General features: G+C 45.6%; 6 protein-coding genes across 13 annotated transcripts in view; 3 read left to right on the top strand and 3 right to left on the bottom strand.

Annotated features, from left to right (window-relative positions):
- Positions 1 to 724: 724 nt before the first annotated feature.
- Positions 725 to 7677, bottom strand: LOC135391650 (protoheme IX farnesyltransferase, mitochondrial-like). The gene is made up of 7 exons (XM_064621984.1): positions 7576 to 7677; positions 6998 to 7124; positions 5033 to 5447; positions 3693 to 3817; positions 2273 to 2343; positions 1935 to 2167; positions 725 to 1182 (listed from the first exon to the last, which is right to left on the bottom strand). The coding sequence occupies exons 2-7, from the start codon at positions 7094 to 7096 to the stop codon at positions 770 to 772; spliced, it is 1356 nt and encodes a 451-aa protein (XP_064478054.1). The 5' UTR covers positions 7097 to 7124; positions 7576 to 7677; the 3' UTR covers positions 725 to 769.
- A 208-nt stretch (positions 7678 to 7885) lies between these two features.
- LOC135391654 (thioredoxin-like protein 4A) lies at positions 7886 to 9052 on the top strand. Its single transcript, XM_064621987.1, has one exon. The coding sequence runs from the start codon at positions 8181 to 8183 to the stop codon at positions 8607 to 8609; it is 429 nt and encodes a 142-aa protein (XP_064478057.1). The 5' UTR covers positions 7886 to 8180; the 3' UTR covers positions 8610 to 9052.
- On the bottom strand, positions 9024 to 21993 carry LOC135391652 (nucleolar protein 12-like). Its single transcript, XM_064621986.1, has 5 exons — positions 21863 to 21993; positions 21605 to 21710; positions 21220 to 21265; positions 20962 to 21154; positions 9024 to 9189 (listed from the first exon to the last, which is right to left on the bottom strand). The coding sequence occupies exons 1-5, from the start codon at positions 21928 to 21930 to the stop codon at positions 9078 to 9080; spliced, it is 525 nt and encodes a 174-aa protein (XP_064478056.1). The 5' UTR covers positions 21931 to 21993; the 3' UTR covers positions 9024 to 9077.
- LOC135391651 (P2X purinoceptor 7-like) lies at positions 12254 to 14845 on the top strand. Its single transcript, XM_064621985.1, has 3 exons — positions 12254 to 12702; positions 12768 to 12974; positions 14645 to 14845. Exons 1-3 carry the CDS (start codon positions 12470 to 12472, stop codon positions 14796 to 14798), a joined length of 594 nt encoding a protein of 197 aa, XP_064478055.1. The 5' UTR covers positions 12254 to 12469; the 3' UTR covers positions 14799 to 14845.
- On the bottom strand, positions 13164 to 19827 carry LOC135391649 (uncharacterized). 8 transcript variants are annotated; one of them, XM_064621978.1, is made up of 19 exons: positions 18872 to 19827; positions 18657 to 18734; positions 18489 to 18566; positions 18219 to 18296; positions 17328 to 17481; positions 16980 to 17268; positions 16596 to 16902; positions 16462 to 16524; positions 16210 to 16374; positions 15949 to 16135; positions 15625 to 15873; positions 15366 to 15537; positions 15160 to 15308; positions 14869 to 15069; positions 14667 to 14787; positions 14529 to 14587; positions 13598 to 14451; positions 13413 to 13511; positions 13164 to 13341 (listed from the first exon to the last, which is right to left on the bottom strand). In XM_064621978.1, exons 1-15 carry the CDS (start codon positions 19196 to 19198, stop codon positions 14771 to 14773), a joined length of 2514 nt encoding a protein of 837 aa, XP_064478048.1. In that variant the 5' UTR covers positions 19199 to 19827; the 3' UTR covers positions 13164 to 13341; positions 13413 to 13511; positions 13598 to 14451; positions 14529 to 14587; positions 14667 to 14770. The 8 variants fall into 8 exon arrangements, with proteins under 8 accessions (XP_064478048.1, XP_064478050.1, XP_064478049.1 ...); XM_064621980.1 differs by having other exon boundaries at positions 13413 to 13501; XM_064621979.1 differs by having other exon boundaries at positions 13413 to 13828; positions 13915 to 14451.
- Positions 21994 to 22408: 415 nt separating the features above from the next.
- The window catches only part of LOC135391647 (TATA-binding protein-associated factor 172-like), an 84227-nt gene continuing 82135 nt past the window's right edge, over positions 22409 to 24500 (top strand). Inside the window, exon 1 of the mRNA XM_064621973.1 lies at positions 22409 to 22926. Coding sequence (XP_064478043.1) covers positions 22916 to 22926 — 11 coding nt within the window. The 5' untranslated portion in view covers positions 22409 to 22915. The remainder of the gene's footprint in view (positions 22927 to 24500) is intronic.

Raw genomic sequence — 24500 nt, 5'->3', positions numbered from 1 at the left:
ATAACTTTTTTTTCAATAAAAGTTTTGTAAACGCTAAAGAAAAGTCACCCTGTGTGCACCGAAGCCCAGAAGGATGATTCAATGTGGTAGTCTAGCTATAAACCTCTACCCAAGAAACGTCATCATGATGTTGGTAGACAGACTGAAACCGAAACAAATTGGAAGGGCAGGGCTGGGGACCATGAATGGACACTTGTTCGCTGCCTCCTACTGAAAGAAAAGTAGGACCGAAGGTTGCGTCCCTTTCAGGGACCGTCGTAATACCCTGAAGACCGTGGCTTTTGGGCACAACCTTGTTCACCTCTAGCTTTGAGCGTAATTCAACACTACGTCGTCTTGTTTACAAACAGGGAGAGGTCTATCGGGCAATCTCTGAAATTTCGGGGAGGGCGGGGGGTACACACACTGTGGGAAGTGTGGTCCCATTTTGAGTTTCGTGTACCTCTCTGTCCTGGGCCCCGCTTGCAGAAAAGACAGACTCTTTCTCAATAGCTTTGGCAGCACATGCAGCGAGCGCGTGCTCAATGCACCGCCAAGGCTATTGATACTCGAGTCTCATGTTGAACTTTTATGCAAATTAACCCAGTTGTCCTGAACCCTCAAAAGCTTAAATCTTTTCCACGTATGTCCCACACAGTCTTCGTCTGTGAGACAGAAGCGTTCACACAAACGTGGCGGAAAACACCGCATAGCTACGTGACAAAACTTCAATTTCACCTACAAATCCCGTGCAACTTCTCATTTAATTCCTAGTTTATTACTGTACACATTAAATTATCTTCGCTTTTGTCGCAGTAGACTCCTTCTTGCTCCTGTCTTTCGCCACGTACATAAGCAATATCAGAGCCGGCAGGTACACCAGACTTAGCCGGAAGAGCGCCCGCGACGATGCGCTGTCGGCGTCGCTGTAGAAGCGCCACGCCCTGTGGACGAGGTACGCGTTGAGCGGAGCACTCCCCACTGCGAAAGTCCACGTGGTGAGCCCGGACAGGGGAGCTGCCACGGAGCACAGAGCGAGGAGGGCCACGCTGTGCCGGAGCGCCGTGATGCGGCAAAGGGCCGGGTGTGTTACGGACATCATGCGGTACCCCGCTCGGGAGTAGTCTGGACGGAGGTTCCAAGAGAGGGCGTTGAAGTGTGGGAACTGCCACGAGTAGAGGATGGCACCTAGCACACAGGCACCTGCGTAGCGCAGGAATTGACTCAAACATTCTCTGGTCATAAATGGAAAGTTATGAAAAGAAACGATAGAGTCCGACATTTGAGTCGTGGTGGTATTGTGGTAGTAAACGCGTGAATGAGAGATTTTTGTGCTGGAATGTCCCAGAAGGAGAATTTTTTTTTTTTTTGCTCAGTACCCTCTGAGGCACTCTGAGGTGCATTGCAGTTAGAGCTCTGTGCCTTACAGTGACCACCGGAAAAAGTCCAGTAATTTTTACTCCAGATTTGCACCATTGTCAATTGGGGCAAATCCTGAAAATGAGTTTTACTGGGTTTATTCCTAAAACACAAGGCCCTAACTATGAATAGTTAGAGCCTGAAGTTTTAGGGTTTTACCCGATTCTTCCCCGAACTGAAGGTTGCCTTTTCAGGCTGAAACCCGATTTTTGCCCGGCAAATTGCCCTCACTGGGATGTCAGTAGGAATGCACTAACTTACTTGTTTGACAGCAAATGCAGTTACATCACCGTCATCAAACCACTACAGCTAGGTTGAGTAACTGAGCCCAATTTCTCCCCAAATTTGGCACACATTGGAAGTTTTTTCTCACCCAAATTTGCACGAATTTAATGCACATGTTTATTTACCTGATTCCCCCCCCCCCCCCAAATATAGAAAAAAATATTTCCCGAAAACTTCAGGCTCTACGAATAGTCTCCATGCACCACCTATCACAATGCTTGCACAGTGTGTGTTGGAGTATAATCCTTTACCGAGATCAAGGTATCCGGTACAGGCAGCCCAGCCCATCATTGGTGGAATGGCACCCACCACAGAGCCCACCCACGTGTTGACTATGGAACAGCGCTTGAGGGGTGTGTAGCAGCAGGTGTACAGCAGCAGATTTGCTGCCCCAAGGGCACCTGTCAAGCCGTTGACTCCTCCGCACAACATGCTCACGCCTAGAGTGCCACTCACCACTGCAAAGCTAAATGCGTGCAATGGGCTGCAATGCAAAGAGGAAGCTGCAATGAGAACCTGGGTTTTTGTTCAAAGAGCTTGAAGGAATGTGGGTTCCTATATCAAGTTGTGCACATTAGGAAGGATGTACCTGAGTATCCCCCTGACCAGCACCCTGTTCTTGGTCCTGTTCATCTGCGAGTCGTATGGCACCTCGAGAAACTGAAATTCCATAGGAAGCACAACCAGAATGAGATACTGCCCCAAGACCAGCAACCGCAGGTAGTGCTGCTACTCATACATGCATGCATTGTAGTTGTCAAAAGGTACAGTAATTAATTGCGTAACTAACGCAATCCACCTTTTTACGCCAAGACATAGAGGGAGTGTAGTACATGTAATTGTGCAAGGGAAAAATTGCATACCGATTTCATCAGTAGGTATAGTACAGTGTAATCCCGTTAATTCAAAATATTTTAATTCCAAACTCGGATAATTTGAACTGACACTCAGGTGCTATCAAAGTCGTATGTATATTTGCACGGGGCAAATGCCCAGTAATTCAAACATATGAGTGTGCGCAACAGTTCATTGGAAGCAGGTAGCCTGGTCACGTCCAACTATATGCACTTGGAGCACCCGGCTGCACTGGCATATTAGGGACACTTTTACTTGTTAGGTATTAAGTGTACCTATCGCTTATAAGTAGGGCCTGGAAATTGAGGCACTGAAAAGGATGGAAATAGGCAGGCATTTAGCCCTCAAAAACACCAAAATAAGCAATGAAATGCAAAAGTAGGCTCTTTGGCTTTGTTTGCGTTTCAGAATGTTCCATGCAGCAAAACTTGCGCGTTTAAAGGCTACGGTACCATACAAGCTTTCACTTCTGGTACCCGAATACTGAGGTGGCCTAGAACCACGCTATACTGAACAATACTTTTAGCACTCCGCCCTCAATGATCTTGAAAGGCCAAGAGATGCCAAATCTTTTGATCAAATATACATGAACCCCTTCTAGAAGACCAAGGTACTCGAGGGAAACCAAATGCAGAATAGGAATGAAAGGCACAAACACTCAGAAATGAAAAAGCAAAGTGCAGCATGAGCCTGAAAGGCACATTTGCACTTGCATGTCTAAAAAGAGGCTGTTATGGCATCTAAAAATGTCACGTTTAGGCATTTTTAGGCAAATGAATAAAATTCCAGCCCTACTTATGAGACCATAACTTTTTGGTGATACTTGCGCCAGAGGAAAGACGAGCAAGGAACAAATCACCGTAGTACCGTGCACAAACGTGACTGGCACGGAACGATGCCACTTACTTGTGGCTGGCAAAGTAAGCTTTGCCGTTTCAAGACCCTTCCTGTCGACAACATAACCCACAAAAAGATATTTTCTTAAACGTGGTTGGCAGTATTCACCATTCGGTTGGGTTCAACATTGCAAACTGCACAGATAGAGTCGCGACTGAAGAAACAAATGCAAGTGCGTGCGAGAGATTGTTTTGGACTATGAGTTAGCCACCTATATTTCCGGCATCGAATGATCAAGGTATCGAGGTATGTAGTACCTGATTGATTGCATTTGCTGCACACGATGTAAGTGCTGTTCCGACCGTTGCGTAGAGCAGCACTGTGGGATCCAGAAGCCCCGGAGCCATTGCATAACCAGCTACAGTTGTTGTCACCACGAGGGCTGCAAAAATATAATTTCAAACTTTTCCATTCATTTCGTGGTAGTGTCAAGAACAGGCATTATGTGTGGTGCACGTGTACCTGGCGGTAACCAGGATAACAGGGTGACATGTGCAGCCCTTTTGGGGATTTTATTTATGGATGCTACCGTAATTTCACGCGTATAAGCCGCACCACAGATTAGCGCCGCACCACAGCATACTCATTGGCCCGTGACATCTACATCATGATTGGACAATGAAAATTTGAATTTTGAACGTGCAGAAGCGGACATACGACTACCGTAGCAGACGACAGCAACAACTCCTATGAAAACGCGTAGAACGATGGTGATTAATCAACTTTAGAAGCATCTCCCGTGGGACATCCACCGCTCGTGCAAAAATACTAAGGAAGCTGAAGTACAAAGTATTGCAGAAACTGAGTAAGCAATAGCCAGGCCGATGAGCAGCGCCACCACTAGCTTCTAAACGCGGCGCTGGGATGGGGTGCCTATGACATGGTCGCTATAATGTAGTAGGTTGTGGCTCAGACTAACAACTGAGGTTTATTGGGAAAACAATGGGGAAACAAGGGCATAAAACCGGTAGGGAGATTTCTTCAGTGCCTGGACTGACACTCTGCCAAGTTAGTTCTTTTGGGGTTCTTCAGGTTTTACCTGAAGTGTCGATGATGCAAATTGGGGGTCAGAATGGGTTTTATCAGGTTTAACTGTAAAACATTGTAACAAGGACCGGGCAAGTTGGTACATACTGCTGACAGTTGCGACGCAATAAGCAAAAGACGAGACAGACGATGTCGCACACTTTCAACCACTTTACTATGAATAAAAGAACAATCATGAATATACCGGAACGAGACTAGAGACGAGAGCAATATCACCAAGAAATATTACAGCGGAAGAAAAGCCAAAAAGCTTCTTGTAGGGCAGAAGTTCCGCTGCATGTTATGGTGAGCGTTCACATGGTGCTAGAATTTTGGGGGTAGCATACTTAGCAGGCAACACTGTGTGCTATGTAATATGTTGAGGTTGCACTGCAGGATATTCCCCAAAGTTAGCAGTGTACAAAATGACATCATATAGAGTGTTTGTGCTTATGTGGCAGCAGAAAGCTATGACATATTTCGCATCTTCCTTCGATATTCCCGAGAATATCCCCTCTGCAGCTACAGGGTTTGTTTAGCAGTCTGTGCAACTTCCTCACTCGTTACTAACCCGTCAGCCGGATCTTGCTGAGTGCCATGTAATAGTGTGGCAACCTCGAGAGTTGTATGTCTCTGCGGTGCCACTGTGGTCCGCTGGCCGTCGAATGCGGCTCCTCGCGCCTGGACTGCGCAGCATGCGTTGGCTGCAGGTCAACGAGATTCCCTTCGCTGCGGAGGTGCAACAAGGAAAACTCTTTCGCGTCCTTGGACAGGCCGGCAAGGTCGACAACTTTCCCAGATTGCCGCAGAAACAGCAGGGGAGGACTGCTGTCAATGGCACCCGTTTTTACGTTTGGATGGGTGTCCACCACGTCGCTGTCAAGTGCCTGCGCCTGAGGGCAAGGCACAGTTGCTTCTGTGCTCTCCTCTGCGACCTTGACGGCTTCGGCGAGTGCAGCTTTAGGGCCGGTGCTTGTGGCATATTCCTGAAACGGGGCAAGGGCAACGGCGTTATATTGTACTTTCTGCTTCGTGAGCATGTTCTATGAACGCTCTGATGAATTAGATTTTTTGTGACACTGCAGACCTAATAAGCTAATGTGAATACAGATATAGAATTCATTTCCTCGAGAATAAATATAGTATAATTCTACCGAAGAAACGTCACCGTGACGTACTAATCATGACGTTGGTAGACATACGGAAACCGAAACAGCGCGGACGGAGAACACCACCATTTCGCAAAGCCATATTTCTTCACGAAGGTCATGCGTGGCTTCTTTGTATTACTGGTACACACAAACGTGGTCATGTTTTCTCCTTGCTTTCGTGTCGTCATTCGCATTCCCAGTCCACCCCGGAAAGGAAAGAAAGCTTCATCTCAAGCGCTGCGTCGTCTGAAAGTCAATGTCGCAATCCTGTGGAGAATGTGGTCTGTTATTATGACTTAGTTTGCGCTTGCTTTGTATATAGACACCACGTGCACTCCGTGAGAAACTCGTGCCCTTCAAGCTCCTGAGGATGGAAGAGCCCGGTAGTAATCTTTAGAAAGAGCTACCGGTAGAATGGAGCAGAATAAGGCCATCCAACTAATAATATGTAAAGAATTACAAAAAAGTCTTACAATATGAGAAGCCACATTTAAACGTGGCTTTCTCATGACCTATCGATTTTTTGCTATAGTAGTTCCAGCCTATCAAGTTGGCGGCACTGTCGTACCATCTGACGTCATTTGTTTGTAAGCAGGCAGGGATAAGTCTATTACATGGAACAACAGTAGAGGTCACCTCAAAACCAGCAATTGATTTATTACACAAAGGAAAGGAATCCCCATCAAGGGAAAATGTGGTGCCTTGGAGAGAGGATCCTCGTTAACTGAGGGATAGCTAATGCTTTCGGGAATGCGGGCCATGTCTACATAATGTTACTACATAGTTCCAGAAGTTATTATCACGAGCAATGCCACAGAGATTGCTCTGTAGGGTAGAGTAGAGTAGAGTAGAGTAGTGAGCACCTAAACCCTTTTGATGTTCATTTTTTTTGTTTTAAAATAAAAATAAAAATTAAAGCAAAATAAAATAAATTAATAAATTAAAATTTTGATGTCAATTGAGGTTAATCTTGTCCACCAGAGGAGGGCACAACGCTCGACAGCATTGTTTTTCTTAAACTCTGTGTTAGCGCCGCGAAGCAACTGTGGCTATGAGCGGCGTACAACGTGGTCAAGGGGGGGTTAGCATGCATCCTGGGCCGACTTCAAGTGGAACTGTGCAGACATTCGTCTGGAAAGTATGCAGGAAAACCCAGGGAGTACCCCCAGGCAGAACACCTGGTGCGAGGATCCGAACCCACGTCACCTCCGAGTCTCGGCATGGAAGGCGGTCATCCTGACCACTATGCCACGGGAGCTGGTCCTCCAGCACTGTGCGTCAGACCCCCACTCCTCCGTCAAATAACCATTCCACTAATAAGCACTGATGTAATTTTTGCATTGAAACGTGTGGTTCACTAACAAGCGCATGCTGATTGGACTCACATTTCTAGGTGGTAACTTGTAGATGTTCTTGCAGTACTTGTAGCAACCCTTAGATTTGATGACGAATGTACGTAGGGATGGGGAAGAGAGCGCCAACATTGTGGCAGTTACTCGCTTAGTTCATTACCTGAAAAGTAAACAACACCGGTTCAGGTATATGCACGAAGCCTCCTAACGTTGGAAGTGTGGCAGTTGTCAACGTCACGGCTGATGTTCTAAAGCTTCCGTCCTAATGTTCCACTATGACCTGCTTATTTAATTTTTATCATTTGCCGATTGCCGATAAGGTCACCCCTGAACCGGCAAGGTCAGTACTGTTGTGAAGCGAGGTATCATGCAGATCGAACTTGGAAGTTGTTAAGGATATACCAATATCTCAAAGCCTGCGCTTCTTTTCAGTTTTGTTGAGATTTGTGATATAATGGATCAAAACACATAAAATAATCCATTCATTGATGCTAGCCATGCGGTCGATATTTTCAGATTTTCACCCAGACGCGTCATAAGACGTGTTGATTTCCAAGGTAATACAAGATCATATTATACTGCAATATATGCAATATGTGATATATGCTTACTGGTGCATCATCGCATCATTGGAGGATAAAAGAAAGTTATAGCGATATGCTCCATGCGAGAAAAACTATACACGTTGGCAGCCATATTGTGGGAAGCCAGCAAACCCAACAGAGCCAAAGTGTAGAAACACGTAGAAACTAGTGCTCTAGTAGAAAAGTAGAAACAATATGCCCGAATATGCCACACAATACAATGTAACACAATGTATCATTTTTACAAAATATCACGAATGTTCGTCTTCTATCTGTTTTCTTCAAAATATGTGGATTTCACCGATTTGACATACTTTGTGTTTTCTGTACTGCTAACCATGGCACATTGCGTGTTTTTTGTTGTATACTGTTGTATGGTTGTATCGCACGTTTTGATTACGCTTGTGCGATCCGTTTCTTGGAACGTGTCTAAACGTTCTCAATTAAAAGTTTGCGGCGAAATCGAAGTACGGTGAGTACGAAGCGCATTAGACATGCTTCACAGTTATTGAACTATTGCTCAGCACAGCACTTACAAGACCCTGTGGGCTCCGAGACCTTGTTTTCAACGTATGCCAGGTGCCATCACACTTTTTTTCCAGGTGTGAAAGGAACTATTTTTACCATTCACCATGTCGTACATGCTACAGCACTTGCACAATGGCTGGCAAGTGGACCAGGCCATTTTGTCCGAGGAGGACCGTGTTGTTGTGATTCGCTTCGGCCACGATTGGGATCCGACCTGCATGAAGATGGACGAAGTCCTGTACAGTATCGCAGAGAAAGTGAAGAACTTCGCAGTCTTCTACCTAGTGGACATAACTCAGGTGCCGGACTTCAACAAGATGTACGAACTGTACGACCCGTGCACAGTCATGTTTTTCTTCCGCAACAAGCACATCATGATTGACTTGGGAACGGGAAATAATAATAAAATCAATTGGGCACTGGAGGACAAGCAGGAAATGATAGATATCGTGGAGACGGTGTACCGTGGAGCTCGAAAGGGCAGAGGTCTGGTGGTTTCACCGAAGGACTATTCCACCAAGTACAGGTACTGAGGTGGATGGTGTACGGACAGAGCGATATTTCAATTTCTGGGACGACCATTTGTGTATTGTGCGGTCAGTGGATTGCATCAGGCTGTTCATCAATACCAACTGTCTTGTGGCATGAAAATTTGCAGAAGCAACAAATGTAGGGCAGGCTAAAGCTCAAACTTCACGCATAACTGAATCATCTCCCATACCCAGTAATTCGCTTGACAGCCTCAACAAAAACGTCTAATGTCAACACCGATTTAAGATGTACAGCGTCAATTCAACCACCACAGAAGTTCAGCATACTGTATGTGTGTCCTTGTATTGTCATCAGATGTGCAGTGAAATAGGGTTTCGTCTGCTACTGCAAAGGCAGAGACTTCACAGTATCTGATAAGGGCATCATGCATGGTGAAGCATAACTCAACATTGTGCAAAACATTAAATACAACTTTAATACATTTCACGAGTGTCACATTCTTTGCTCTGTCAGTCATTCTTTTTTTTAGGCTTTCTCCTCCTCGACCTATTCTTCTTTTTGTGAAGCTTGTCAATGGCAGCTTGACTGCACTCAGCCATCTTCTGCTCCAGCTCTCGTATCCTGGAATGAGTGAGCAGCACATAAACATACACCTTTTCTTTTTCTCCAATACATGGAGGTACAGGAAGCACTTCAGTCACTACCCTTTCGTAAATCAAGCTGTTAACCGGCCTATTAAAATGCACTATGTGCAAGTGATTCATTTGACAAATGCAAAACTACTGCAGAACCGGATTTTAAAAATCACAACCGTGGCAATGTGACACACCGCCTGGTCGCTTTGACGTCGTTACAATACAGCCTGCTTAGTTGTTTCAGAGAAAAGTCGTCTGTTACACAGGGAAAAAGAAAGAAAGATCAGAAAGCACTGTGACCATAAAGACACCATCGGCAACGGTTTTCCTTCTCACTTCATCCTGTAGAGCAAGTTGAGCAGGAACGCATATATCAATATTCGTGCGTGTTTTCAAGAAAAATATTGCATATGTACATGTTGGTAATCAATGGTAATCAACTGCTGCCGTGTGGGAGCAAGGCGACTGCCGATTAGGGTTGCCACCAGGCCGGTTATTTGCTCGCTCTGCCGGTTGCCGGTAGGAAGGTGATACCGGCAGCCTTTTGCCGGCATTTGTGGCTCAACACCTTTTAGAGGGGCTTTTACGGGGTTTTCCTTTCAACATTCCACTACAGCTTGAATAAATCTGGAGCACAGATCCAACTCCGTAGTCACCAGTCGTTTTCTTGGTTATTCATTATTATCATCATTGTTGTCTTGAGCAAGTACGCTCCATCTTTCTTTCTCTCTCTCTGTATACTCTCCACCCCTCACCCACTTTCCCTTTCCCGCGGACATTTCCTCCTTTCCCTCTATTCCACCTCCTCTCCCTCAGCCGGTACTTTTCACTACGAAAGGTGGCAACCCTACTGCCGCTCGACTGCTCCTTGCCAGACACAGTCCCAGCACTGCCAAATAAAACCGCACAAAGAATGAAGGAGAAGAAAAGCCACGTGCCTGACTACTGGACATCAAAAGCTAGCTCCTTTGTCAAGCTGTCCAACACGAGCAATCATGCAAAATATTTTCGCTGTGCGGTGTATTGTCACTGCACAATTGAATTTACAAAAACACTCCGAGAAAGCTGTCACGGACGGCTCCCACGATCCCCTAGCGTGACGTCGGCAAAAGTTCCTGTGGCTTTCTTCTTTGTTTTCTTCTTCTCATCTCCCACGCTGCTTATACCCTCTTCGGATGGGTCACACGATCGGCTCTGCCAGGGTGATACGTTATGTCACAATGTACCCCCCTTCCCACATTCTCTTACACGCTCTTTCAAAGAGTGGAGGGTTCTTGAAATGTGTGCAGAAGAGAGGCCTCCTACGACCACTACAGGTTACCTGCACTCGGCATTCTTTTGCAGGAGCTCGCTTTATTTGTTGCAGAACACTATGCAACTAAAAACAGAAAAGGTATTGGGGGAGGGGAACGCCTTAAAGTGCCATTCCGGACTTGGGAAACGGCATTTATCTTATTTAGTCTATACGCGATTCTATACGCGAAATTTCAATCCTGTTTGTAAGCGTTGTGCATTTCTAATATGTGCTGATCTCCATGAGTTTGGATGACACAAGGAGCAGGTGACGCCATGTTGTGGAGAACTCGCATGACGCTGATCGAAAGAAGGGAAAATGGGAGAGATGTCTTCTCGCTCCTTGTGTTTTCTCGAAGGGACGCCTGAGCAGTTTTATAGAACGAGCCTTCCTCTACAACATATTAAAAAATCTCGAGGATGTTTTTTCGTATACAGGAGAAAATAATTTTGTTTGTAGTAGAGGGTATTACGACCACACTGACCCACATTGCATGTATCCGCTGGGGTGCTACATTTGTTTCTTGGGGTCCCGTTTTAACTCTTCGCATTTCCAGTTTTTTTCTGGTTGGTTTTCAATATGACAACCACCCGGACCAAAGGAACACTGGCTCCAGTTGAGCGCTGTGGAGTTCCAATTCACCAGTATGAATATTATAGGCGCGTAGATGCACGTTCACTTGATGAAAGTTCCCTTTAACTGTCACATTTAAATGCTGAATGCTGCACTGGAAACAATGGAATCTCGTGGTGGTGGTTCATCGTCCATGCTGTCCTATGTTCCAGTGAGGCTCACAGCTATATAAAGCCTTGCACCATTCGCGTATGGAAGCATATACCCGCGGATATCCGCAAGAAACTTCTGGGTTCGGATGAAATATGGACGCTTGTTGTGATCTGCCGCCGGCGCCAGCACAGGAGCGGGTCAGACTCGGATAAACCGCGAGATTGCGCCATCAGTTTGCTTCACGCTTGCGCATCTGAGAGAGATCTCTGGCGTCTCGAGTCGAGGTGCGCGTTCGGCGCCGATCTTGCGTTTCACTTAAAATAAACTCTACTTATCCCGTTTGGTGCAAAATGTGTTGCTGTGTTTGGTGCCGTATAATCTTTCGTGGAAGCTAATTCTGTACTTGCTGTCGTGTATTCTTTGGTAGCATCATGGACGCTCAGGACCTGTCCTCGCTACAAAAGCTATGCCGCTCCGGGGTTTTCACTGTCAGAACGAAAGACTTTTTCTTTTTTTTCTTTTTTCAAAAAAACTTTTTCTGTTTTGTTTGAGTTTGATTATAGAAAAAAAAAAAAGAAAAAAAAAAGGAAGATAATTGCTGTTTTGTGCTGACAGGAAATAACGTTTATTTCCTGGAAAATTGGCCTGATATATCGAGCATAGAAACTGAACTATTGCTGCGCGCCGTGGGAGACGCGGATTTTTCGGATAGGATGCTGATGTCGAAAAGCTCATCAGCGCAGGGCTTTAGCTCACATGACAAAAAGTATTACTTAGACCTGACCATCACCGCTAATCCCCAATCTCCGTTGCCGGCACTGTGCGCACTGGAAACAATACCATAAACTTAGCCACCCACGACTGCAATACGCGTGTTATGCTACAGAAGCAAAGATTATGGTAACCTTGCAGAAGTTTGTGCCACAGCATATTGCTTACTCATTAAAGGAGTACAAAGGGCCATCCAAAAAAAATTCAGATTAAGACGTCGGATGAAAGTGTGTGTGTCATTTTACCGAACAGGGCGAAAAGTTTTGATGTGTGCAATTTGTTTCCCAGAAAAAAACTCACATAAACATAGCTGCGCGCGTTCACCCTTAACTCGCTACTCCGGGTGAAACGAGGATGAGGAGGTGATCATGACGCGAAAGGGGGGGCTCGTTCTGATTCGCTGGTCAATGGGGGTCAGCGCCCTGTCCCTTTGCCGGCGTAAACCAGTTTTGACAGTCCCTTTGGAGAATCGGGGATGGAAGGAGCGGCCGCAGCAATGGACGACTTCGAGGTCCCGCCAGAGTACCGGCATCTAATGCCTCTTTCCCTTTGGGAAATTCGCACACTGCGGCGGTGTGCGGCACAAAAAACACGGCCGTACGGCGATACCCCTGTGATGCCGGCACAGGTTCAGTTTGCCGGCGTCCGCGACAGCGACCGCGCGGCCGCCGCTACGAAGCGAAAACGCCGAGACAGCGCGGCCGAGTGGTAAGTCGACGTGACATACGTGCATTTTATACTGGCTTATATGTAATTTCTCATCTCCGTCACAGGTGCACATGCGGTTCGTGCCGCTCAATGGACACGGGACGCGAAGACGTCTGCTGTCGGGACGTGCCGGCAGCAATGCAAAAAATGCCCGTGGGGTGCGTCGCAACAGCCGCAGAATTTCAGGCGTCGTGCCTCACAGAAATTGTGGTGCAATTAGCACTGCAGATGCTTGAAAACCAGGGAGTTTTCAGGAACACCCCACTGCATGAGTAAGTTCTCAATGTAAAGTAGGTTGCTCATCTTGTCATTATGGTACGATACTTATGTTGTGCTGCTGTCAGCATCGCTTTCGCTTGTTTGGATGCATAAAGTCAGATCAAATTTCCCTCAAAACATAACGCCACGAATTATATGAAGGTTCATAGATATTTCGCTGGTAGTTTGAGTGCAAGAGACTATTGACTTTTATTTTTTTATTGTTGCTCCTAAAGCCTACTTTGGCTTTGTTACACTATCAACAAACAAAATGTACCGTCATAAGGTATGTTTAACATCAAGCACATTAGAATAAATTCAACTCCAGGTGATAGTGCAGGTGATGCCTTGCTGGAAGACTGCAATGTCAGGGATGTTATGCTAGAGAAAAGTGGAAAACAAAATTAGCAGTTTCCAATATTTGCCCGAGGGAAGAAATGCCATTGAGTTACCTTTGAGTAAAGTTTGCTCTTTGCTCCTCATCGGTGGCTGTATGCCTTTCTCCAGGCAATGAAATGCTGTTCCTTAGTTGCAGTGACACCTGATGAAATCTGGTATTGATAATCATAAGTCTAGGGACATACAGTTGCACTGCGAAGGGGAAGCGTAACAAGCAACGTGGTTGAAAAGTGCCTACCCCAAAATAATTTGGCACAAATTTGGTACTGATGCCTTGCTGGAATTCTGGGGCTCTTACGCTCGAGGAAAGTGGAAAACAAAATTAGCAGTTTCCAATATTTGCCTGAGAGAAGAAATGCCATTGAGTTACCTTTGAGTAAAGTTTGCTTTTTGCTCCTCATCGGTGGCTGTATGCCTTTCTCCAGGCAATGAAATGCTGTTCCTTAGTTGCAGTGACACCTGATGAAATCTGGTATTGATAATCATAAGTCTAGGGACATACAGTTGCACTGCGAAGGGGAAGCGTAACAAGCAACGTGGTTGAAAAGTGCCTACCCCAAAATAATTTGGCACAAATTTGGTACTGATGCCTTGCTGGAATTCTGGGGCTCTTACGCTCGAGGAAAGTGGAAAACAAAATTAGCAGTTTCCAATATTTGCCTGAGAGAAGAAATGCCATTGAGTTACCTTTGAGTAAAGTTTGCTTTTTGCTCCTCATCGGTGGCTGTATGCCTTTCTCCAGGCAATGAAATGCTGTTCCTTAGTTGCAGTGACACCTGATGAAATCTGGTATTGATAATCATAAGTCTAGGGACATACAGTTGCACTGCGAAGGGGAAGCGTAACAAGCAACGTGGTTGAAAAGTGCCTACCCCAAAATAATTTGGCACAAATTTGGTACTGATGCCTTGCTGGAATTCTGGGGCTCTTACGCTCGAGGAAAGTGGAAAACAAAATTAGCAGTTACCAATATTTGCCTGAGAGAAGAAATGCCATTGAGTTACCTTTGAGTAAAGTTTGCTTTTTGCTCCTCATCGGTGGCTGTATTTATTCTTTGAGTTGTCACTATGCAGTCTTTTTCTTGAGTTTGTTCTTGAAGAGTGAGTGTGTCAGCATGAAGTACAATTTCCCTCTTCACTGAGTATCCGACTACCGAAGCAATCACTCACCTTACATGTCTTATCTCAAATTGTGCTGCTTCTTGTGTGATCGTCAAACACTTTCCTTGCTATAAAGGAAACAAATTTGTTGTTCACCTAATTATATGGCCTTTCCTCCATTACAGGAGATACCGCCATGTTGCCTACAAACAATGTGCATCGTGGCTTTGGGGGCGCCTCGAAGAGGGAGATAGGCGTGTGCTGCCATCCTGCGTAGTGTGGGCCATCCGGGACAAGTTTCCGTCTACGTTTTATACAGGGTTCAAACCTGCACAATAGTAGTAGGATGTATATATAAATACGATACTCTAACCTATTCAGTACAATGTTGCTTGTTTTTGTCTCATACCTGGAGTTTTGCAGCACAGGCAGCATGCACAAGGCCGTAAGCGGTGTTGCCTGGCCTCTATCAGTGCCTGCTTATCCATGGGGGGCTGGCTGCTTGTCAGGCTGGGGAGCTCCTCAGGAGGGTTTGCAGCCCATGCTGCATCAAACGTAGGCCACCTATCGCACAGCTCTACCACTTTCTTGAGAAGCTTGTGCACATAGTCTGAAAGCAACAAGAATGCAAGAGTTAAGCTGGATATCATGCCACTGACTTAACTAATAGTGATGTCTGACTTATGTATGGTTTACATACTGAAGGTAGGCTCCTCCTTGATGGGCAGTGCAACATACTCTCCAGAGTACACCTTGGACCGTTTCAGGAGATAGCGTAGTTCCCCGTCCTCCGTGAAAGCATGCGCCCTGGCAGAGTTCTCATTGAAATGCAGGATTGCGAGATATGTCCTACACATTAACAACCAATTAACAACCAATAAACATTCTCTGATGATGCCTACATACCTGCACTTCATGGTTTTGGGGCCATACCCAACAGACTTTGGAGCAAACCTGATGAGGAGGCTGTGGAATGCCTCCAAGCTTGAAGTCTGCACATCAGGAGAAAGGCTCGGGATGTCCTTGAGGAGGTACTTTGACAATGTTATACTGGCTAGCTTTTTCTGCGGCTGTGATCCTTCAAAAGAGCATACACTATATTATGGCTACTGCAGAAAGGAATAAATAGTGCCAATGCGCAGTAATTTGATAGCAAAATACTCACCAGGAATGAGCCATGGTCGCTTCGTGTCGTCGAGGAGAGGGTGCAAACAGCGCGTATAAGAACCCTCGTGACCCTCATGGACATTGCAAGCATGGTTGTTGAGGCTCTTCCACATTGAGAGAGCTTGCTCTGTGTCCCCTTCACAGTGAGTGACACAGAAGTAAAGGTGGTTGACAACAGGCTTTGTCCACAGCTCAAGTGCTTCACACCCCTTTGTCTTGCTCGCACTCATGAGCTTCTTGCGGATGCCTATATTTCAAAATTAACAGAAAATAAACTGATCTCTCAGCACCATTTCAGTACACCAGTACCCTAAGCACCTACCTTTGGAGACATGCCAAACATCAAACTGATGCTTCACAGTTGGATATGATGTGCGCATGTATTTTCTGACACTGGCATGCCTATCTGTTGTTAGGGTGTCTACCGCAACATTGAAGTCTTTCAGCTCTTCCAGCCCACGTTTCAATGCTTCCAGCTCCATGTGGTAGCTTGACGCCACTTCATTGGACTGTTGATTTTTTTGTCATTAGCTACCGGTCACACCAAATACTCCAGACAGATATTTACAAAGCAGCCACACACCTGGACCTGGACAGTGTGGATGACTTTGTTCAACTCCCAGTTGTAGAAGTTGTAGGAAAGGTATTTTGCATTATGTCCAGGTGAATCACACCGTCCGTCAGCAGCTAAGTTGATTCTCCTGCCCTGCATCTCAACCAGGAGTGTGGCTTGGTGTTGTATCCATACCTGCAGCAGGTAGAAAGCACATTAGTAATGGGGCTACTTTTCATGATCTACTAAATCCGTGAAAGAACAAATATTAACAGCGCATACCTCTGTTATTGCGGGAAGAAGGTAGCCTCGCTGGTAGCAGAAAAATGTGTTGTCACAGATGGCCTAAAGGGTAAAAATAACCGCTAAACTTTGTCTAGATACATCTAGTTCCTAGGGGCAGAGTATGGACATACCTTGACATTTATCAGTTGAAGCATACGCAGTGTTGGTATTGGGCTGGCTCCGCTGAATAGAATGGCAGCTGACAAAAGTACATTCCCAGCAGGCTTATTGGCTATGTACGGCTGGCTTTCCCAACAGAAAATGTGGCCATCTGGACAGTAGCACTTCACTCGAAGCAGGGATCCGACACAGCTGAATGACGAAGTGCATGGACTCAAACATGTGGTACATACACGAAAGAGTTCCTTCAGTTTGCTTTCAAACACTATGTATTTTGGCTCCTCCTGTGGATCCACAGACCGGTATTGATGGCGGTCACTGCAACGAGTTTGCATGTAACATATATAAATATACCCAGAGAAAAACCCAAGATCTTGAAGTACAACTGTAATTACCTGAGAACACTGTCGTTACTCGGTACATATGTAGTGTCTGCTGGGTTTTCGGTGTCACCGATACTGCTCTCTGTCACGTCCATAACTGGTGTGGAACAACGCTTTGGTTCCCATTGCACTGCGGTGTCTTGTTGGTTAGCTTGATGGGGCTCCTCACTTGTCCGGTTGCAGGATGTTTGCATTGACTGCCAAGGAAGCCCACTGTCCTGTAGCTGAGTTTGACAAAGCTCTTCACTTGTCTGAGTACATGATGTCTGCAGCGCCGCAACATTACGATTTGCTTGTGTGCCTAGAGGTACAAAATCCTATGAGCCACATGTTACACTTATGTCGTTATGTTGCTCATACCAGTTGTTCTAGTCTTCGTAAGTACTGTTTGAGTCCATCTTGACTCCTTCGGTGGAGAATACTGTGTGCCTTTCTCTTCGGTTGAACATGTGCTTTTGAGCTGCTTGCATCCACAGTTCATGCACTCCAGGATGTTTGGAGGGGTCGTGTCGAGCTGCATTGAAGAAACAAAATGCCAGAGACTGTGCTAATGTACATTGCTCGGAACTTCCAATCAATCTTCCATTACCATGATCTCACTCCGATAAGGCCCGACTGGCGGTGAACATCACAGACTGTACCGGGTCTGACACCGTTCTTTCGAGGGCTGGGTGTTGACATGGTGTTGCTTGTTGTCAAGACATGTGGAGGCAGACTCAACAGACAGATTCAGCACAGGCGTCCCGAAGATTGCCCCAGATTTTATTTTCTGCTCAGGTCATTTCCACCCACAATGACAACAAGCTACAGCATGTCAACATCCTGCCACTCCTCGAAAGAACATGGGTCAGATTCGGTACTGAATGCAGTGTTCTCCGCCAGATTTGTGCTGGTGCTAGTATTGGAGCTAGGTCATGGTAATAGGAGATTGGTTGGAAGGTTTGAGCCCTGTACATTATGGTATGACATGTAAGGTGCCAACGAGGAGGACGAGAGGGTGGGGTCACGAGGAAGAAAGAAGAGGACACAGTTTTGGACTATTGGGTTCCTTCGAGAAGGAACGTTACATGACATCTCCATGGTAAACCAGATTATTCCTTCCCGGATCAGGATAGGAGTAATTGCAGTTGAACCCGATTTCTCTTTGGAAACCATGTATCACGTAGAGTCACATGTTATTTGAAGTACTTTGTGACAATTTGTATGCATGTCATATCTAAGTAATATTACAATGTAAGAGTCGACACTCACATCGGGAGACAGAAATCCAGGGGAAGCACGCACTGTTTCAGATGCGTGGCTGCTTTCTTCGTTACCATGTTGGGAAGCCTGTAAATAATATTGCGAGGCGCAGTGCAGCATCAATAAATGTTACTGTAAAAGGCATGTGTACCTGCACATACACACGACATGCACTCTTAGATATCAGATAACGTCTTGCAGAATACCGTTCAGTTACCGAACAGTGTATATGTTATAACTGAGCACGCTGGAGCACCGTAAACTTGATAAGTTGCTTACATTGGGAGACAGAAGTGCAGGGGAAGCACACACTGTTTCAGATGCGTGGCTGCTTTCTTCGTTACCAGGTTGGGAAGCCTGTAAACAACATTGTGAGGCAGTGCAACATCAATAAATGTTACCGTAAAATCATGTCTCCTACAAAACCCAATGCCACCATATACTCACAAGAACCATGGAGCCAGTCCATGCAGTGTTACCATCACTAGCTTGGCTGTCACATCCTTCTGGGATACACAGGCTGGCCTGAATTGGAGAAAGTGCATGAGTGACACAAAGAAGGCTCAAACCCGCAAGACAGAAAACATACGTATGTGCATATACGTACATATACGTATGTGGTATGGGTGTCTATATTATACACGACGCGTTGTAATACGTACCTTGTTTTTCTGTTGCACTGCATGCTGATCGCCCGTCGGCAGGTTCAACGACGGCGTCGCGCCAGGCGTCAGTCTACCTCGGAATCTCCCAACTCCGGACGCGTCCGCGAGTGCCATGTTCAATACGTAATCGTCCGATCGGAAGTGCAAATAACAGACGGAGATTTCGAAGTCCTGTGGGACGGCATCACGTCCTATCAACCTCAGCCATGTGGTCCGTGCGGGCTCGTTCTTTGGAACCTTGTGATAGCGAATACCCGGTCCCTTTCGTCCACCAGAGCGGGATTCTTTGGTGTTTACACAGCCACGAACGCCGCACACACGCATTACGCAGGATTGCAGCGGATTGCGTCAGGCAAGGCACCGATTACCACACACAGTTTCAGCCGCGTTGCGCTTACGTAAAACTAGCTGAAATGAGAGGACCAGTGACGGTTGTGTTAGGGTTTATATAGCAGTGTGCGCGGTGATCCGTCTACTGTAAGATCTCTTTTGAAGGACGTTTCTTTGAGGCGATAGAAGCAATAAATTCGCGTTAAAAATATACGGAAACAAAATACAGTCATCTCTTCTAAATACCTTCGACGATAAAGAAACAGCTGTTTGCTGCGGCCGGTATTACAGCAACTGTTGCACTGTTCTGCAGTCTTGTGATTCCGTAGCGTTAGTGATAGCGATAAATGAATCATGTGTTTCGTAGAACAAGGCACCGTGAATTTTAGGAAATCATGACCGAGCCAGAGTAATGCTTTTTCAGAGCCCCGAACAGCTGAGTAGCAGACGACAGCTGAGTAGCAGACAGCATTTCTCTGTACCAATCAGCGAGCGCCCCCCCTACAACGTCAGCGGGAGGTCCCCGGCAGATCATTTGCTGGTTCTGCTCCCCACCACCGTTGCGCACGGTCGCTTTTTGCGGCGTACTTTAAACTCAATTTCTGCGATAATTATGACTCTATGGTGTGAATTACTTCTCATGGTGCATCTTACTGGTCTACTTAACAGTTTTATAGGAAGAAAACCGGGTGTTAAAAATGACTTCTGTGCTACTTTAAGACCCAACCAGACCAGAGAAAAATTGAAAATACAGAGAATTAAAAGAGGAGCCCAAGAAACAAATGTAGCACCCCACTGGATACATGCAACGTGGGTCACTGTGGTCGTAATACCCTCTACTACAAAAAAAAAAAATATTTTCTCCCGTATACGAAAAAACACCCTCGAGATCTTTTAATATGTTGTAGAGGAAGGCTCGTTCTATAGAACTGCGTTGGTTTCAGACGTCTCTTCCGACCTCTTCATTGCATGTTTTACGCTAGACTGTAGCGAATTTTGGAAAAATCGCATACTTCCTCTTTTTTTCCTGCAATGACTATGAAAGTTACGTGTCTGGCGATTTTTCCTGTTGAAGTATTCCTTGGGGCCTTGGCAGGAAAAATATTCATTAAAATTTAATGGTTTGATTTTCCACAAAAAGTTGCAAAGTAGGAGGAAAATTGCGGCCTTTGTATACCTGCACCGATTACAGCACGACAACCGGGATTTGGACGCTGTGTAGAGCATAGCTTCCTCTATATGCAGAAGAAAACCGCACAGTTCTAGGCGGTTTCTATGAGTTGCACCTGCCGTTCACGCCAGGCACTGTTTTCGCCAGCACTGCGAACTTTGCTCGTGTCTAGCACCCGCCACATTGAGATTTGGGAAGAAATGTTTCGTGGTGTGTCGTTTTGCACTATTAGAGACTGCTAAAAAAATTTTGTAAACATTCGGGATAGTTTTGTGGGGGCCGAGCAGGTCTGCTGGATCATTTCGCGTGGAATCGCCCTGATGGCAGCTGTACAACACTACCCCATACCTGTACTACATGCTGTCATCTGCTATGGCTGTGTTGCTTCTTCTGTCATTTTATAATTCAAATTTCAGCCAAAATATCAGGACATACATACAGTGGGCCAATGTGAAACCCCTTGAACTATCATGTGGGCAAAACTCCCACCTCCAGAAACTGTAGATTATTACATGGCCACTGTAATAAAGTAGGCTGCAGCCTCTGTCACATCAGTCACATCTGAGGTGCTGTGGTCTAGCCTTACTTGTTTTTCTTGGCATCAATTTCTCCAGCATCGGCAATGACTGTGTCTAGTTCATCAAATGTGTTGTTTCCGACGCATACGTCCCCATAAAGTGCGTTGCTGTCAAGAGCCGTGACCGTTACTGTATGCTCCGGCATGTCATATGTAACGGGCTCCTCGACCGCCGTCACCTCTTTCGTAGTTGCATCTGGAACTGAAAATAATACATGGTTCAACGGGACTACAACGAAACATCAGCTGCCAAAGAAATATGCTCACGAGGGTCGACGTGCCCATGGAGAAGCTCCTGCAGTATTTTCCGTTTCTGAAAAAAGAGAAAAGCATGACGGTGGATGAAACCATGGGCGATCCCAGAATTTTTTTCAGATGGGGGCAAAGTGCTTCCAATGACCAATGTCGTCTCCTCCTTTCCTGGAGACGGATGGTGTGGAACTGTGGGATGTTCTATTAGTATCACATCTGAGAAAAATCATGACTACCTATGCACAAGTGTGCACAATTTTCCCAAGTGACCTTAAAGGAACAGAGGGGGGGAGCAGGGGGACACGCTCCCCCCCCCCCTTGCCCCAATCTCGGTACGCCCAGAAGTTTGAGCATAGATGAAAGAAAACGTAGAAGAGAAAACCAAAAAGAAGACACTCACTTGAGCTTTCAGAATCCGTTTCTCCTCTTTAGCTCGTAACATTATTTTGTCGCGTGCTTTCTTTTTGCGTTCCGTTTTGCGCTTTGAAAAGCCCGTCAGGAAGTCTCTGGAACACAGTCAGGTTATGAAATCTATTTAGACGGGCACAAACCGCACTAGCATTAGCCACGCTACTTGTGAACACAGATTTTCGGACTGTCTCTGCATAGTACTAGAATATGATGATTTGTCTTGAGCTATAGACTCGCGTCAACTTACTTTCTGTCTTTCTCGTCGAAGATTAAATTAATCTTCTGCGTCTGTTTGTGCGATTTCTTCTTGGTCATGGCTGTTTCACTAGTTTCACTACCGTTAACCACAACAGCATCAAATAAAATGGCGCGTATGGATACATGTGTGCACGCGCGTTAATGCACAACCGTTTTGCGCGAAAGAAAAGGGTACTTGGTCGCCATTGGCCAGCAACAGCGTAACCGCTCTCGCTCTGCCTTATTGCATTCCAATTAAGTGATCGCTTTGTGTACGTTTTTTTTAACATCGTGGAAAAAGGAGCATCCAATCTTATATCTGACAGCGCCGGCATCTTGACCCTCCATGTGACCCTCTGACACCCTCGGATCCACGGCCACACGCGCTGATCCCATATCCGCCCATATCGAAACCGAAATCGCTCCGAGCCACGTTTTCATCTGTGGCAGCTTCGTTTGAGAGTAAACGAAATCGCTCGACCAATCGCGTCCCTGAGCCCTGGTATATTTGGCATTTGAGGCAAGATGGCTCTCAGTATAAATATAAGAACGGCGATTTCCACATCATCTTTGATTAACAACGTCCGAAATGGCTTTATTCACATTTTTCACGGTGTTACTGATCCGCAGTGGACATGGGACGTCGGCTGATGATGTTTAAGTGAAGTGCAGTTTCGTTTTGCGCGAAAGTTTCTGGTGAAAAATTTGGTGTTACGATTCCTGAATGAAGAGCACATTCTTGAAAGGATGGATGGCATGAAGTGATCTGGAACAGGCTTTTTAGAGCTGACGTCGTTTACTTATTTATTTGCGCTTAAACAGATTGGGAGGATGGTATTCACATCTGTTTATACGTCAGAATAGTAACATATGTAGATGTTTTTATCTATTTCATCCGATTCCGCTACATGAAAACGGTGCACAACAAAGACGACAGTTGAAGAATAGACACTGCCTCTGCAACACTGCAGGATGTCACCGGAGTGATGGCTGGTGTTACGATGCGAAGTCGCCGTAGAGGATTTTGACTGATCAGGAAGTGCGGAAGAATTTGCAACGTGACATGACCTCGAGGTAAATTGGTTTTGGTATCTAGTGATGAGACGCTGAGTGGACCCAGATTTTCATAACGGTCTTTGCTGTTTACAATGAGCATCATCACACTCTCACGCATGGACTGTACTAGAGGCACTCGGGGTTGGTCAATTAAGTAAGTGAGGTACGGTCGCGAAGATTCCTCAACCAGAGGTTTTACGGGTACGAATCGATTTTGAAACTAATTTTTGTGATCGTTGTGGTACGTGTCCAGCGTACGGCTTGCAAGAAATAACGACCTTTATTTATTTATTTTTATTTTTCATTACTCTAGAGCTGTCATAGATATTTCTGATGTGATTACAACTATCCCAGCCTAGTGTTTAGGTGCAAGGTGGTTTCAGCTATGTACAGAAAAAGCATGGTGTGAATAGGCCACTGAAAATTGAAATAAATAGGCAGACGGAAAAATAAAAAGTAAATAAAATAAAGAGGTCTGAAGACATGGGGAAATCAATAGCAGAACGTATCCCACCGACATTTTTCTTTTTCCATGAAAACCAATAAAAACGCCACTGCCTGGTCAGGAACCCCTATCTGTGTGTCACAAAGAAACAAAACACCAGGGAAGACCGTTTCATGCTGGTCCTCAAATTACATAATCAGCAATAGGGTGCAATATGGGATATACCTTAGAAAATTAAAGGGGAGAAGTGGCTTTTCATCTCCCAGGAGCGAACAAAAGGGAGCCACGCTATAAACACCTTTCTCCAAACGGAAACTCTCCACTCATTATATAAAGTTGTTTTTCTCTAAAGAATGATCCATTGGAACCCAAATGTGTAGCAAAACCGCAAAACTCAAGGCCGGATATTTTCCCAGCTTCTAGCACGATGTTCAAACAAAAATGCAAATGCATAACGGCTCGTAACAGCCGTTAATTGCATGCCAGGGTTAAACGTGTGTCTGGCTTGTTATTCATTTCTGCTCGTTTAATTACTTCAGGTGGGTGGGAACAGAGCTGTTCTGAGGCGAGTTTGCGCCCAGGGCAGGATAAACGTGAAGCACCCTCCCTCCCTCACTGCTGTCAGAAGCTCTGTAAACGAAGAAAAGAAAATGCTCGTTTGCACTTCCGAGATCGTAAATTCAAATTCTCTTCATTCCCGCATTATACTGTCCAACCAACTTGCCAGGGCGTGCCGTTCGATGCCCTCTCTGGTAAGTGTGCCTGGCAGTGATTTATCCAGACTCCCCCCTACACCAAACCTAATACCCCCCAAAAATGTGGAGGAGACCCCCGTAAACTTTTGTGAGATTGCACAATATTTCATCAAAAACATGTAAATACACCCCCTTGCGGAGCTCAACACCCCTCCAAGGATGAAATTCTGGGCAAACCACTGGTGCCCAGGACAAAATGCACCGTGAGAAGTAGTTCACCCCCGCAGAGTCATGATTAAGGAGGTGAACCCGAGACAGGGATGAAGAGACGACACAACAAATTCTCAAACACAGCAAAAATTTTAATATTTTCATTAAAATTTTTGCTGTGTTTGAGAATTTGTTGTGTCGTCTCTTCATCCCTGTCTCGGGTTCACCTCCTTGATCAATAA

The sequence above is a fragment of the Ornithodoros turicata genome, chromosome 4 (genome assembly GCF_037126465.1).
Source record: "Ornithodoros turicata isolate Travis chromosome 4, ASM3712646v1, whole genome shotgun sequence".
NCBI lineage: Eukaryota > Metazoa > Arthropoda > Arachnida > Ixodida > Argasidae > Ornithodoros > Ornithodoros turicata.
This window is presented reverse-complemented; position numbering and strand designations above follow the sequence as displayed.

Bases quoted from the DNA above. Each gene is read 5' to 3' on its own strand.
- LOC135391650 (XM_064621984.1), bottom strand. From the start codon at position 7,096: ATGTTGGCGCTCTCTTCCCCATCCCTACGTACATTCGTCATCAAATCT. The intron at 3,818-5,032 runs GTTAGTAACGAG...ATATTTTTGCAG, and splicing joins CAGCAAGATCCGGCTGACGG to CCCTCGTGGTGACAACAACT. The intron at 2,168-2,272 runs GTACATCCTTCC...TTTGCATTGCAG, and splicing joins CTGGTCAGGGGGATACTCAG to CCCATTGCACGCATTTAGCT.
- LOC135391654 (XM_064621987.1), top strand. From the start codon at position 8,181: ATGTCGTACATGCTACAGCACTTGCACAATGGCTGGCAAGTGGACCAG.
- LOC135391651 (XM_064621985.1), top strand. From the start codon at position 12,470: ATGGAAGGAGCGGCCGCAGCAATGGACGACTTCGAGGTCCCGCCAGAG. The intron at 12,703-12,767 runs GTAAGTCGACGT...TCTCCGTCACAG, and splicing joins CGAGACAGCGCGGCCGAGTG to GTGCACATGCGGTTCGTGCC. The intron at 12,975-14,644 runs GTAAGTTCTCAA...CCTCCATTACAG, and splicing joins AGGAACACCCCACTGCATGA to GAGATACCGCCATGTTGCCT.
- LOC135391649 (XM_064621982.1), bottom strand. From the start codon at position 19,198: ATGCGTGTGTGCGGCGTTCGTGGCTGTGTAAACACCAAAGAATCCCGC. The intron at 16,136-16,209 runs GTGTGTGGCTGC...AAAAATCAACAG, and splicing joins TCCACACTGTCCAGGTCCAG to TCCAATGAAGTGGCGTCAAG. The intron at 15,070-15,159 runs GTATGTAAACCA...TGTTGCTTTCAG, and splicing joins CAAGGAGGAGCCTACCTTCA to ACTATGTGCACAAGCTTCTC.
- LOC135391652 (XM_064621986.1), bottom strand. From the start codon at position 21,930: ATGACCAAGAAGAAATCGCACAAACAGACGCAGAAGATTAATTTAATC. The intron at 21,266-21,604 runs GTGAGTGTCTTC...CTCTTTTTTCAG, and splicing joins AACGGATTCTGAAAGCTCAA to AAACGGAAAATACTGCAGGA. The intron at 21,155-21,219 runs GTGAGCATATTT...TATTATTTTCAG, and splicing joins CCATGGGCACGTCGACCCTC to TTCCAGATGCAACTACGAAA.